Source organism: Micromesistius poutassou (genome assembly GCF_964030765.1).
Source record: "Micromesistius poutassou genome assembly, chromosome: 8".
Lineage (NCBI taxonomy): Eukaryota > Metazoa > Chordata > Actinopteri > Gadiformes > Gadidae > Micromesistius > Micromesistius poutassou.
Window position 1 is genome coordinate 3,652,778 of NC_140278.1, and position 13,089 is coordinate 3,665,866.

A 13,089-nucleotide genomic window follows, 5' to 3' on the forward strand; every position below is an offset into this window, starting at 1 on the left:
ATGCTTATTGTCAGCCCAACTGACAGAGGGGTGGGAGCATATGTTGATGAAGTCCTATTTAATGATGCTGTACAATGGGCTATAGTCCATCATGTGTTGGTTGGATGTGATGGGGCTGAGGGAGGTGCGTCTGGGGGGTTCAGCACCTCGGACAGCTCCGGTGGAAGAGAGCCCCGTTCTGGGTCTGGGGGGGTTCAGCACCTCGGACAGCTCCGGTGGAAGAGAGCCCCGTTCTGGGTCTGGGGGGGTTCAGCACCTCGGACAGCTCCGGTGGAAGAGAGCCCCGTTCTGGGTCTGGGGGGGTTCAGCACCTCGGACAGCTCCGGTGGAAGAGAGCCCCGTTCTGGGTCTGGGGGGGTTCAGCACCTCGGACAGCTCCGGTGGAAGAGAGCCCCGTTCTGGGTCTGGGGGGGTTCAGCACCTCGGACAGCTCCGGTGGAAGAGAGCCCCGTTCTGGGTCTGGGGGGGTTCAGCACCTCGGACAGCTCCGGTGGAAGAGAGCCCCGTTCTGGGTCTGCTGAAAGAAATGTTTTCGGAGATTCAAATATCGAGGCCCCCGCTGGCACGGAGATAATAATTCTCATGCATGTCCACACAGATATCGATTTCCACAGCAACTAAAATGATTAATTATTCCATATTCGAGCAAAATGCCGATAGTGGATTTAAACCACGCCCGCTAGGCTGTTAGAGAACTGATCGCTTTTACCAATGCTTATATATATAGGAGCATTTAGGTTTTAATAAATGTTTTATACTTTTAAAATGAGTTGACTGTCATTATGAAGACTGTTCACCACCCTAAGCAGATAACCACAAGGTAAACAGTGAGAGACAGAACTCAAAGACGTTACAGATACCCATCACAGGTACCCATCTCTGTGTCATATGTCATAGATCTATGCAATCAGTCTCTCTCTCTCCCTCCCTCCCTCTCCCTCTCTCTCCCTTGCCCTCTCTCTCACTCACTCTCTCTTCCCCCCTCCCCCCTCTCCCCCCGTCTCCGTTTCAGGGAGAGGAGGTGGGTGACTCTCTGGTAGCTAGGTGGCAGAAGCGTCCCGTTGCAGTTTGGTTTTAACATTATTTTTTTCTCCGTCATCCTCGCCTCGTCTTTGCATTGCAAATTCAAAACCCAGATCGCTCCCAATAAGTTGTGCCCTCGATCTCCTAAACGAAAACCCAGCCTGCTGTGGAGGTGCCTAGCAGGCACATTTCTTTAATCAACTTCCGCGACAGTCGGGCTTGCAACCTAATCCTAGACAAGACCCCCCCCCCCCCCTTGACCTCCTCCTCTCTACGCCTGCTGATGGGATCATAGACTTGACATTTGCATAATGTGTTTAATATTGTTTGATTGAAATTGATGTCTGGTTGCAGTTGTGGCGTGAGTCGTTTTAAACCTGGACACACACGCACACGCAAACTCCACACCCCACTCTGCAGCAATATACAGTACATGCTTTCATCCCTTGATTTGTTGCCCACACACGTCAGCCACGTTATGCAAAGGATGCTCTCCTTCACACACACGAACGCACGCGCGTGCGAGCGACCGCGCACGCACGCACGCACGCTCTAACTAGTTGGAACGCCAGTCGGTAACGCGTCTGTGTTCAAACTCTCTCTCTCTCCCTCTCGCTCTCCCTCTCTCGGTCTCTCTCCACCACCTCCCCACCTCCCCCTCCGACACCCCTGCCTGCCTTATGTCGTCGTGATTTCAGGGAAAAATAATTTCGGATGGAGGATAATGTAGCGTCGGAGCGGAGCGCCCCAGAAGGTTTTCTTTGGACTTGATGCCCCTCCGTGCGGAGATGGTTGAGCCCTCCTCATCCAGGCTGCTTTGGTACCCTCCTAAACCCCAGCGCTGCTCACTCGGTTCCAGCCATCAGCTGACATAGCCGGGCAGGCAGGATCGCCTGTCTCTGGTCTGAGAGAGGAGAGGAGGCAGCGGAACCAGCCCTAGACCCAGTGCCCAGTCCACAGCCTTACTAGGGGAGAGTACATGGTATAGTTTTTTTAATTTGATGATGAAGGGGATCCACAGAGACGGATATTACGACGGATCTATCGAGCTCTCGGACGTGTTCAACAGAAGATGCATCAGATGTGGCCGAGGGGACTTGGTTCGAGCTAAAAGGATGAGGATTAGGACGGGGATCCTATTTTGGAATCTCGTCTTTTCACTGATGTTCACTTGTGTCAAAGGTACGCCACTGCAGCAATGAGTCTGATGTGTATGGTTGTGGTGGACTTCTTGTGGTGGTTCTGTTTCGTTGGGTTTGAACCCCGATGTTTTTTTTTTGGCGTTAACCGTCCAAGGCGTACGTGCGTAAAATGTGCGCGTCATCGGGAGGGAGTTTTGGGGACGCGTTTCCCAAGGTTTAGCGCTCAATGCAGGCTTTGAGTGGATCACTCCATAGATATTCCTGCGGTAGCCCACGCTTCTTCAGACATCCTACGTGAGCTGGTTCCCTCAGTGTGCCAACGAGTGGATTGTGGAATTGCATGGACACGCACTGTATATTTCGTACCCATATACGATGCGTCGAGTTTCAAATGCATTTAGTCCCCCCCCTACCCGATTTCTGGGTCGAGTTTCAAGTATTTCTGCAGGAATTGCGCCAGGCCACTTAAAACAGGACTGCTGTTAAAACTGTGTAAATGGGTCCAAATTAATTACTAGGAGGCAACAATCGTGTGCTGGTGTATAACGGAGTGGCCAGCAGCCCCCATGCAGGTGTAAGGTGGGCTTGTTAGTATTCTAGTGGCTGTTTCTCCGGGTTGGTCGATTTCAATAGCCGGTGTTGTCTGTTAGGTAACCTCCTCTTGCGTTTTTCTGCATTATTTTAAACGGCGAAACGCTGCACTTTGCATTATTTCACATGATGTGACGATGCGATTCCATTTTTTTTTATCATGAAGTTAAAAGTATGGATATTTAGCGTTTACATGACAATGAGCTAAATGTTCTTGCTAAGAACTATCGGAATTCTTATCTAACACACACACACGCACGCGGGCACACGCACGCACGCACGCACACACACACACACACACACACACACACACACACACACACACACACACACACACACACACACACACTCAAATCTTCTCTTGGCTTTAACTTGGCTTGTAATAAATGAACCAAACTGTTGCTCATATGCCACGACACAGCAGTAAATCAGGCATAGCGTTGATTTTCCTGTGCGTGTGTGCGCGCGCTCCACTGTGCGTGTGGAGCGCGCAGAGTAGTGTGTGTGTGTGTGTGTGTGTGTGTGTGTGTGTGTGTGTGTGTGTGTGTGTGTGTGTGTGTGTGTGTGTGTTTGAGAGAGAGGGAGAGAGAGAGAGTGTATTTCCAAATGTAGGCCTTTGTAAGTCATGGACACTGTAAGATTCCCTGCAGTCCCAGCTCCAGTCCAGATATTGCTTGATTCGATACCTGCTGTGTAATTATGTGTGTGTGTGTGTCTAGAGAGAGAGAGAGAGAGAGAGAGAGAGAGAGAGAGAGAGAGAGAGAGAGAGAGAGAGAGAGAGAGAGACTGTGTTTAAATTGTGAATGCGAGAGTCTGGGACTTTGTGATTCTGTTCGGCGGCCTCATTACTGTTTTTCCATTGTGAATGTATTTCAGAGTAATCCATTCAAAATGTCAAGCCGCTTTTCAGGGTTATTATTTCTGCGGGCGCCAAGCACATCACATGTGTGTGTGTGTGTCTGTGCGCATGGGGGTGGACACCGGGGTGAGCCCATATCTCCCCCATTAGTATGTACAACAGATTTTGGCCTGCTTACGAGCTCACACACCAAAATGACATCCTCCATATTGTGAGCATAGGAGCATTGGAATATCATTGTTATTTTGTTAATAGTCACGTTTTTTGATCATGTTTAAGTAATCAATCATGAAATGATTTCTCATTACGGGAAATCTTTTGTGTTGTTTGAACAGTGCCACCGCGTTTCCCATGCGATACTTTGGAAAACCAACGTTTCCATTAGGCTAGGTTACGGTATATTAACGTCGATTAAGGATCTTACAGTACTACGGCTCTCTCGGCAACACAGAAATCCCTGTGACACAAGCCCTGCATGTGAACCTCCACATGCAGGGCAAGCCTGCAGGTATCCTTTGAATTGACATGCAAATTGTTCTCCCTCGTGTGTGTGAACCTCATGTCTGCCTCATGGAGGGGGGGCGGGGGGGGGGGGGGGTAGCTGAGTGGAGGCGAGTCCGTCGCAGCATGCCGCATGTTTCATCTCCACCCACATCGTGGCAATGTCAGACCTGAGGTCCATCACCCATTCACCCGGTGCTGTCTCTCATTAGCGGGAGCCAGCCAACCGGTGGTGTGCAGGGAGGAGGTGGGTGGTAGTGGTGGTGTTCTTGTTTGAGGAGGAGGAGGAGATGGGGGTGGGGGGGAGGAGAGGTTGATGGTAGTGGTAGTGGTGGTGTCCTTGTTTGAGAGTGAGGAGGAGGAGATGGGGGGGGGGGAGGAGAGGTTGATGGTAGTGGTAGTGGTGGTGTTCTTGTTTGAGGTGGAGGAGGAGGAGGAGGAGGAGTGGGTGGTGGTGGTGGGGTGGTGGTGTCCTTGTTTGAGGTGGAGGAGGAGGAGGAGGAGGAGGAGTGGGTGGTGGTGTCCTTGTTTGAGGTGAAGGAGGAGGAGGAGGAGTGGGTGGTGGTGGTGGTGTCCTTGTTTGAGGAGGAGGAGGAGTGGGTGGTGGTGGTGGTGGTGGTGTTCTTGTTTGAGGGGGAGGAGGAGGAAGAGGAGGAGAAGGAGTGGGTAGTGGTGGTGTCCTTGTTTGAGGTGGAGAAGGAGGAGGAGTGGGTGGTGGTGGTAGTGATGGTGGTATCCTTGTTTGAGGTGGAGGAGGAGGAGGAGGAGGAGGAGGAAAGAAAGAAAAAGAAAAGAGAAATATGAAAGAACACATCGCTGTAGTTACGGCCGGTGACTCACAGAGACGCTGGTGAAGCATCGTGCCGTCTTCACTTCCTACACTTTGTTCTCAGTGCATCACCGTGGGCAACGCACCTGGTTTGATGTGGAATTATCGTTCCACTGTTACGCCACTGTTGTCGGTGGTCGTCTTGCGCTTTGAAGACGTGGCCAGAGGCTCGCCCGGAGACGACGTGACGACATGGACCCTTGGCGTTGTGAGAGTTGTGATCCACACATTTGCATACTGCTCATCTGTTGGTGACATTTTATGAGCAGAGCAAGAAAGGTCCCTCACATGTTCTCAACCCTTGGGGGGGGGATTTAGGCTTGTTGAGGTGGTTGAAGCCCTTACAACAGGACTGGTGGGAGAGAGGGAGAGGGGGAGGGAGAGAGGGAGAGAAAGAGGGCGAGGGAGAGAGAGAGGGGAGAGGGAGAGAGAAATATAAGGGTTTGAGAGAGATGGGAGAGAGATATAAGGGTTTGAGAGAGAGAGATGGGAGAGCGATTTCAGGGTTTGAGAGAGAGATGGGGGAGATATATAAGGGTATGAGAGAGGGATGGGGGAGAGATATAAGGGTTTGAGAGAGAGATGGTAGAGAGATACATAAGGCTTCGAGAGAGAAAGATGGAAGAGAAAAGGGAGGGGGGGATGGAGAAAACGGGAGCAAGAGGGAGACATGAATCATGGCTTTTTTCGTGTTAGGAAGTACAACTGTGTCATTGACTCCCCTGGGGACACCGCAGAAACCGTTTGCTGAGCTCCAAACACTCAGCGACTTAGGAAAGTAAAGTGTTGTTTCACAATTCACCTGCGTCACGTCATAATCTCATTGGTGGGCAGGACAAAATGTGCCGGTGGTATGCATCCATTAAACACAACAGCGACTTGTACTTTAAGTCCCGTCCCGTAAGGCAGGAACCAGAGAGGGCCTGATTAGCCAGCGAGCTATTATAGCGAGGTAATGTGGTGGACCCTCCTCTTGCTGTAATCTACTGGAGCGCACACTCAAGGCCATTAAGGGCTATACGGCCAGCGACACTCCCCTGTATGTAGAGGGGGTCGTCGTGGTTTTATAAATGATTTAAATATGTCGTAAAAAAAAGTCTGCAGAAGTTCTTGGACATGGGACATCTGTGCTATTTCCCTGTTTGATTGTTAGCAGCTCAACAAAGAGCAAGTCATAATCCATCTGCAGTTAGACTTAATCCTGTGACATATGATTGTGTGAGGGGGGACTGATTGAGATGAGAGAGAAAGGCGTTTAGATCGTTTAGCACTCAGTGAGATGAGGGTTCCCCATATCAAAGGCACCCTCACTTCCTGTGTTAGGAAGCACTTTCACGTTAAGTAGGAAATGAGGACACTAATGAGTAGGCGAGTGATGAACGAGGAGGGCTGTGTATTGGTTGATAAGGATTTCATTGGGGATTATGTGTTATCAATGGTGTTTATGGTTGAAATGACGTCTAGCGTCCTCCGCTGGACTGGCTAGACTAGGCGGACTCGATCATAAGAACAGAGGAAATGAGATGACATGGTAAAAAATAAATAAATTTCCTGTTCCTGCTCCAGTTTGAACAGACTGGGCGGGGCTTGCGAGGAGAAAGATATCAGTTGGTTGTCGACGTTATTGAGAAATTAAGTGATTCGACAACCCTAACCCTAACCCTGTGTTGGCATTGGATGGAAGTATTAGGGTGTATACTTTACACAACGCCTGAACTTTGGTTTTAAGAAACGGTTACCTTTAGGTGGAATTATAAATAACCTATTTTATGAAATGAGGGTATGCAGAAGGAAAAGGTTAAATGTTAAGGTTTTCAGGTTGGATATCGGTGTATTTGAACCTCAGCCGTTAGCTGGAAGTCATGTTCTGCCTCCAGTGTTGTGTTCTATCCCGAGTTACATATGTATGATATCAATTATAACGCTAATATATCTGACTGAGACAACAATGTGTGCTGCTTTTTGGCAACGTAATAACCTAATTAATTCAACATTGCACAATACGACAAGCAGGATCCTGATAAGAAGCCTGACTGGTGACTGGATTCAAGAGAGATCATCACGTGTTGTGCATTGGTTTGTTTATCCAGATTTTTTCCTGAGCTCAAGATCCGAACTTCTTACCCGGGGAACAATTTGAGCTTGGTGATTGGATGATGCTTTGCTTACACAGTGATCTGTGTTATTTCTGCCCCATAATTAGTGTGTGCACAGTCTTGTACCCTTGACTCTCTTTCAATTAACCAAAAGTTGTTTATTTTGTACTGATGATTCTACCTGCAGGGTTTGAGACCTGCACAAGAATCGGCTCCAATTGCCTGAACAGCCCTTCAGACAAGATGTATTGCCCTTCATAAAACACACACACACGCACACGCATGCACACATAAACACACACACATACACTCACGTGCGCACACACACACGCGCGCGCAATAAATGTAGGTGTCAGTAATACATCAATTTTACATCTAATGGAATCCCTTCCACGTCTCCCTTTGGCAAGCGGACTAAACGGGGCTGCATTGGCACGTCTCTGCAGTCAACAGATTCCCAGAAAAAAAAACACAGGCAGAAGAGACAAGGCAGGAGTTTTCGGCAGAATGATGGGCCACGGAGCCCATTTCCTGAAGGAAATGAACAGATTGTTGTAATTATCTTTGTCCGTCTGTTGCTCCCAAAGTTTGGTCCCTCGCGTCTAAACACCACTCTGTCTTCGCGCTGTCGTTTGTCGCAAAAAATACAGGAAAATGCAGCTTTTTTGTTTTTTTTGTGATTGTCCGCGACCCGGGAATCGTTTATTACCGGCCGGGTTGTGCTGCACATGCTGTCACCTGTTCATAAATCTCCTTTAGTAAGACTACCCCCCCCCCACCCCTCCTCCCACACTCACGCACATCCCACTCCAACCCCTCCGGATTGATTATGTAACAAGAGTGGATCAACTGCTGTCGGGGGCTCGTCAGGAAACGCGATTGGTCCGTGTTATAATTATACCCCTTTTCTGCCGAGAATGTGGGGCAGTGCTCCCCCTCCGAGAATCCGCTGTTGGAGTTTTCCATCTCCGTGGCGTCGCCGTCAACGACAGTGGCGGCGGCGGTGACGGCGGCAGCCCTGGAGGGACATCTGAGGAGCCAGACATGGCGGCCGGGCTATCCTCCAGACGCGTGCGCTTTGCGTCCGTCCGTAAGTGGAGCAGGCAGTGTGTGGTTTTTTTTTTCCCGGTGGTCCAGCAGGTCTCGGCAACCAGGAATGGCACATGGGGGCTCCCCTGACGCAGGGGGGGTATTAGTAAACTCCACTAATTGGGTTGTCCTTTCAGCGGCGAGCAAAGTGCTTCCGCAGGCTTGCTCCCCTGGCCTGTGGCTGGTGGGTTTTGGACCCAGACCACGGCTTCTAATGTTTCTGTCAGCTGCCCTCAGATGGTGAGCTATAGTTATAGCTAAATCTGATTAAGCCTCCCTCTTTCTTTCTATTTTTTTAGTTGGTCCTTAGATATCTGTTTTAATGTAAGCAGTCCTCCCAGGAAATGGAAGGAGGAGGATTGGCTATATCTTAACCCGCCGTTTCGCACAGATAAAGTCGGAACAGGCGGAGGGTGAGGGCTGTCTTGTCTGGAGCGAGCCAGGGCTTGGGATTCAGGGTGGGGGCGGGGGCGGGGGGCAGGGAAGGGGAAGGGGGTGTGCTGATGACTGTCTGTGCACTGCAGGTGTCGTTTTCAAAGCAGATTAAGCCCTGTGTGTTGTGTGAAGGCATATTCACTGATACCATCTTTGCCTGGGATCTCTGGCTTCAGCGTGCCGCCCCTGTGGCTGGAGTTAATGGCTTTCAAAGAGTTTCAAACATGCTTTCCCTCTTTGGAAGCTCCACGGAAAAAGGTAATGGGATCAAAAGGAAAAGGAGATGATTCAATAGGTTTGGCTCCGCCGCTTCGGAAAACAGCCGTTTCAGATCAGTGCGCGACGTGGCGCTGATCAAATGGACGGTTTTTTACACGGCGAAGGGAAACAGACCAACAAAGTAGAAAATAAAACACATTCTGTTTATGTGATGCAGCTCATCCAAGACCGCTTGTAGGTGGATGTTGTTTTAATCGGTTTAATGGGTTCACGGCGCGAGCCATGTCTGTCTCAGGATAGTTTTCTGCCCAAGCTTTTCATAGATAATGAGGAAATCTGGAATCAGGATTCATTGTTATAAGATATGCACAGTAGTTGTTATTGACTATATTTCACATGAATATCAAATATTTATATATAAATATCTCTCTATAAATCTCTCTCTCTCTCTCTCTCTCTCTCTCTCTCTCTATAGATAAATAGATAGATAGATCCATCTCGAGATAGAGATATATAGATATAGAGATATCATATATAACACAAACATATTGTATGTTCAAATGAAAGTGGTCAAGGCCATAACAGTGGGACAATGAAGTTAATACAAGTATAATACAAGTACCCTTGTATTATATTGGATGTGTGACCAGCAGTTGGTTTGCCCTGAAAGCCTGCCCATTGTGTGGTTGAGGACTGTGTTGACTGGGTCTGTCTGGTACTTGTTGAGTTGGAGGTCTGGTAGCAGGAGCAATGAATCAATACAAAATGGTCATTGAATGCCAGGGAGTCAATGGACCTCGGAATAAATACGATTTAAACGCCCTCGTAAAATTAGGGTTGATCATAATTCTCGCGGCTGCGATTGAATAACGTGTCACCGCCAACTGTTAGCACCCCTAGACCCTTCTGATCCGGGCGAGGGGAAGGGGGGGAAATTAAAGGGAACAAAAACTCCCATCACTCCTGCAGAGCTGGGTCTATTGAGAATTGACAGAGCACACAGAGAGGAGGCTGGCTGGTGTGCACTTAACCGAATGGCCATTGATTAGCTCATCATCTCATCTTAGGGACCGATGCTTGGTGACTTTAGCCTTTTAGCCTAGCTCATTTGGCTGCACATCACATGACCCTGTTGTCTCTCAGTGGGCTTTTCTACGCGATCGCTCACTAATTAATCAGAGCTTATTCTGGATGTGTTAGCTCGAACGGAAACATGTGACATTAAAAAGAAGGCTTTCTTTTTCTGTTTTTGTGAGGGCTAGTGACTTTCTGTTGTTTTCGTCGTTATCTGCGAGAACTTGGAATTGGATTTCTAGCCTCCTTAATTTTCTTGGTGTACCCAGAGACCTCACAGTGGAAGTCTGGAACCTGTAGCAACACAGCCCCTGTGGCACTGTTGTTCATCCATAAAATACAGACAAACGAGGAACATACAAATACTTGTCCCCAGAGGAACGTAAACATTATTATTTTTCCTCCTCCGGTGATGTTCTGCGCGAGCGTTTGCCGATATGTGATAAGCCGGTGTGTCTGTGTGCCTTCCTTTGCATATAAGTGTATGAACGCTCTCATTTATTTTTTGTTTAGCATTTTCTACCTCACCGGTTGGCAATTTTAGCCCACCGATTATGGGCTAGTTAGTTTCCTTGCCCTTTCCCAAATTGTAATGACTCACTTGTGAGCCAGTAGTTGCTCTCTTGGAGGCCTATTTCCCGTCTCTGTTGTGTCGAAGCTATTTGCCTTTTCTTCCTCTGTGAGTGCGCAGAACAGCCCGACTCTTTCAGCGGGAATCGTGTAGATGCAGCACAACCATGCGGATGAAATGACTCTCGTCGGGCCCCCATCCATTTAAGGTGGCGGTTTTCTAAAGTTTGCTGTCAAAAGCGCCCGGCAAGACACTTTCTGTTGTGTTCTCCCTTGCACTGATGGTAAAATGACTTCCACATTTTGTGTCAGTGGAACCAGGGAAGAGCTTGCCATAGATCTGAGATAAAAAATTGCTTGGATCTCTCTCTCTGTAAGAAAAACTAAAAAACATGCACTTCTAAATATAAATCCCTAACTGCTGTTGCAGCCCTGATTGTCTCATGATACAAAGCGGGACGATTCCCTGCCTAAGACGATGACAACAAACAAGCAGTGGAAGTAATTCAACAACCTTGTGCTTCCCCCTCGATGCTTTTTCCGGTTGTTTCTCTCTTCCTCTTCTTCTGTCTCTTTCACAAGTTCCACTTTTGGGTTTGGCTGTTTTCCCCCGCCCCTGTGAGAACGAATATTAAAGCAATTACTTTTTTTTGATAAGTATAACAAGTTGCTTTGCGACTATATAACTATATCTATCTATATATCTATATATCTATCTATATCTATATAGATATATATCTATCTATCTATAGCTATATATCTATATATACATCTATATATATCTATATCTATATATATATATATACATATACATATATAGATAGATATATGTATATATATATACATATATATATATATATATATATATATATATATAGCTATATCTATATATAGATAGATATAGATATATATAGATATATAAAAGAAGACTGCCCTGATTGCCTCTCTGCTGCAGTTTTGTTAGTAGATGAATATGGGCCACAGTTGTTGGGGCAACGATGGAGACGGTACAGCACATAAAGTGTGTCCTTGTGTCAGCTGACCTTTGTTTCGCTGGGTAAGGGCTCTCTGTCAGCCAGTGTTGGGTTCTCGAAGCAAGTGTCACTGATGGATATCTCTCTTTTTGGCTGACTCTTCGGTAAGGTTACGCGCGAATCAATATGGGCTTATTTGAATGTCTCTTTTTTTTTTGGCATTCGTGCTTTGATTTCTCGGCAAATGCCTGCTCTCAGATTCTGTTCGGTCGTCATCATCGCCGTCTCGAACAAGATTAAATACTAGTCTGTGTAGAGAGAGCTGCCCTTGACTTAGTGTGAGTTATTAGGTCAATCTCGAGAAAATAGAGGAAATATCCAGACAGAAGGGGAATAATATGAGAATGTTAGGCCTGGGCAGACCGGGCCTGACTCCTCTTTAAGTGTACCCTTTTATAGAGATTTATTTATAGAACTGCAACTATGTTCAACCATACACCGCGTGTGTTTTCTCTGTAAGTGCTAGCTACAATAATGCTTTCAACATTGTTCGTACAATATTGGGTATACAATAGTGGTTACATGATACAGGCTGTGATCAAGAAATACACTCTGCTTTTTCTCAAAGAGAATACGTATTACTCTCTTAAATATGTGTAAAATATAATATATAATATATCCATTGGTAAACACCAATACCGAGAATGACATTGATACACTGATGGTGTGTGTGTGTGTTACAAAAGCAAGGGCAAATACTGCTCAATATCCTCCATTATTGGAAGTCACCACATTTGGAGGAGAAGGTGTTGTGTATCCATAAAGATCTGCTGTTTGAACTGTCATCAGACCCACATTGCTGGATCATGCCTGAGCAATGTTTTGTATCTAACAGTTATGTCCTTATGTACATTTATTATGAATTGCAGACATCAATAAAGAAGTTAAAATGTGTGTGTATGTTTGTGTGTGTCCTCGGTTGAGCTTCTGAGGCGAGCAGGGCATACTCGAAGTCTAATTGGCGTGTTTGACGGCTGGTGTTGACCATACATTTAATGAACCAAGGCAACTTTACTTTCCCTGTCTCTAATAACACATTCAGTTGGAAAGCATGTATGTGTATTTGTACAAATGTAACCTTGATGGCCAAGGGCAGAGGGCATGGCTAAGTTGTTCATTAGCTTATTCCTAGTGCAAATACCTAGCAAAATAATCACATAAAACCTATGAATGCACATTCATGCACATACGCACAAATGCTCACATGCACACAGACAGACAAAAAAACACAAGCACAAACATGCACACAAATGCACACGCACACACAGACAGAGACACACATGGACACGCAAACGTACACACACACACGCACACACACACACACACACACACACACACACACACACACACACACACACACACACACACACACACACACACACACACACACACACACACAGGGCTTAACAAACTCAACTCTAATGTGAAGCAAAGCGTTCATTTCCCAACCACAACTCTTGAGCACAATAGTACCAGACCGGTAGTGACGACAGAAGGTGGGTTGCTGCTGCTGTTGTTGTTGATGATGCTGTTGTTGGGGCTGTGATGGATAATCTCAAGGCCAGAGGTAAATGTAACTATTGCAGGAGCAGCTGGGACCGATCTTGACAGCACTTGTCTGCCAGCG

General features: G+C 47.1%; 1 protein-coding gene across 1 annotated transcript in view; it reads left to right on the top strand.

Moving 5' to 3' along the window:
* Positions 1 to 2,027: 2,027 nt before the first annotated feature.
* The window catches only part of LOC311351708 (CUB and sushi domain-containing protein 3-like), a gene marked incomplete at its 5' end in the record, with an annotated part of 223,472 nt that continues 212,410 nt past the window's right edge, over positions 2,028 to 13,089 (top strand). The window contains one exon of the mRNA XM_084471868.1: positions 2,028 to 2,205. Coding sequence (XP_084327994.1) covers positions 2,028 to 2,205 — 178 coding nt within the window. The remainder of the gene's footprint in view (positions 2,206 to 13,089) is intronic.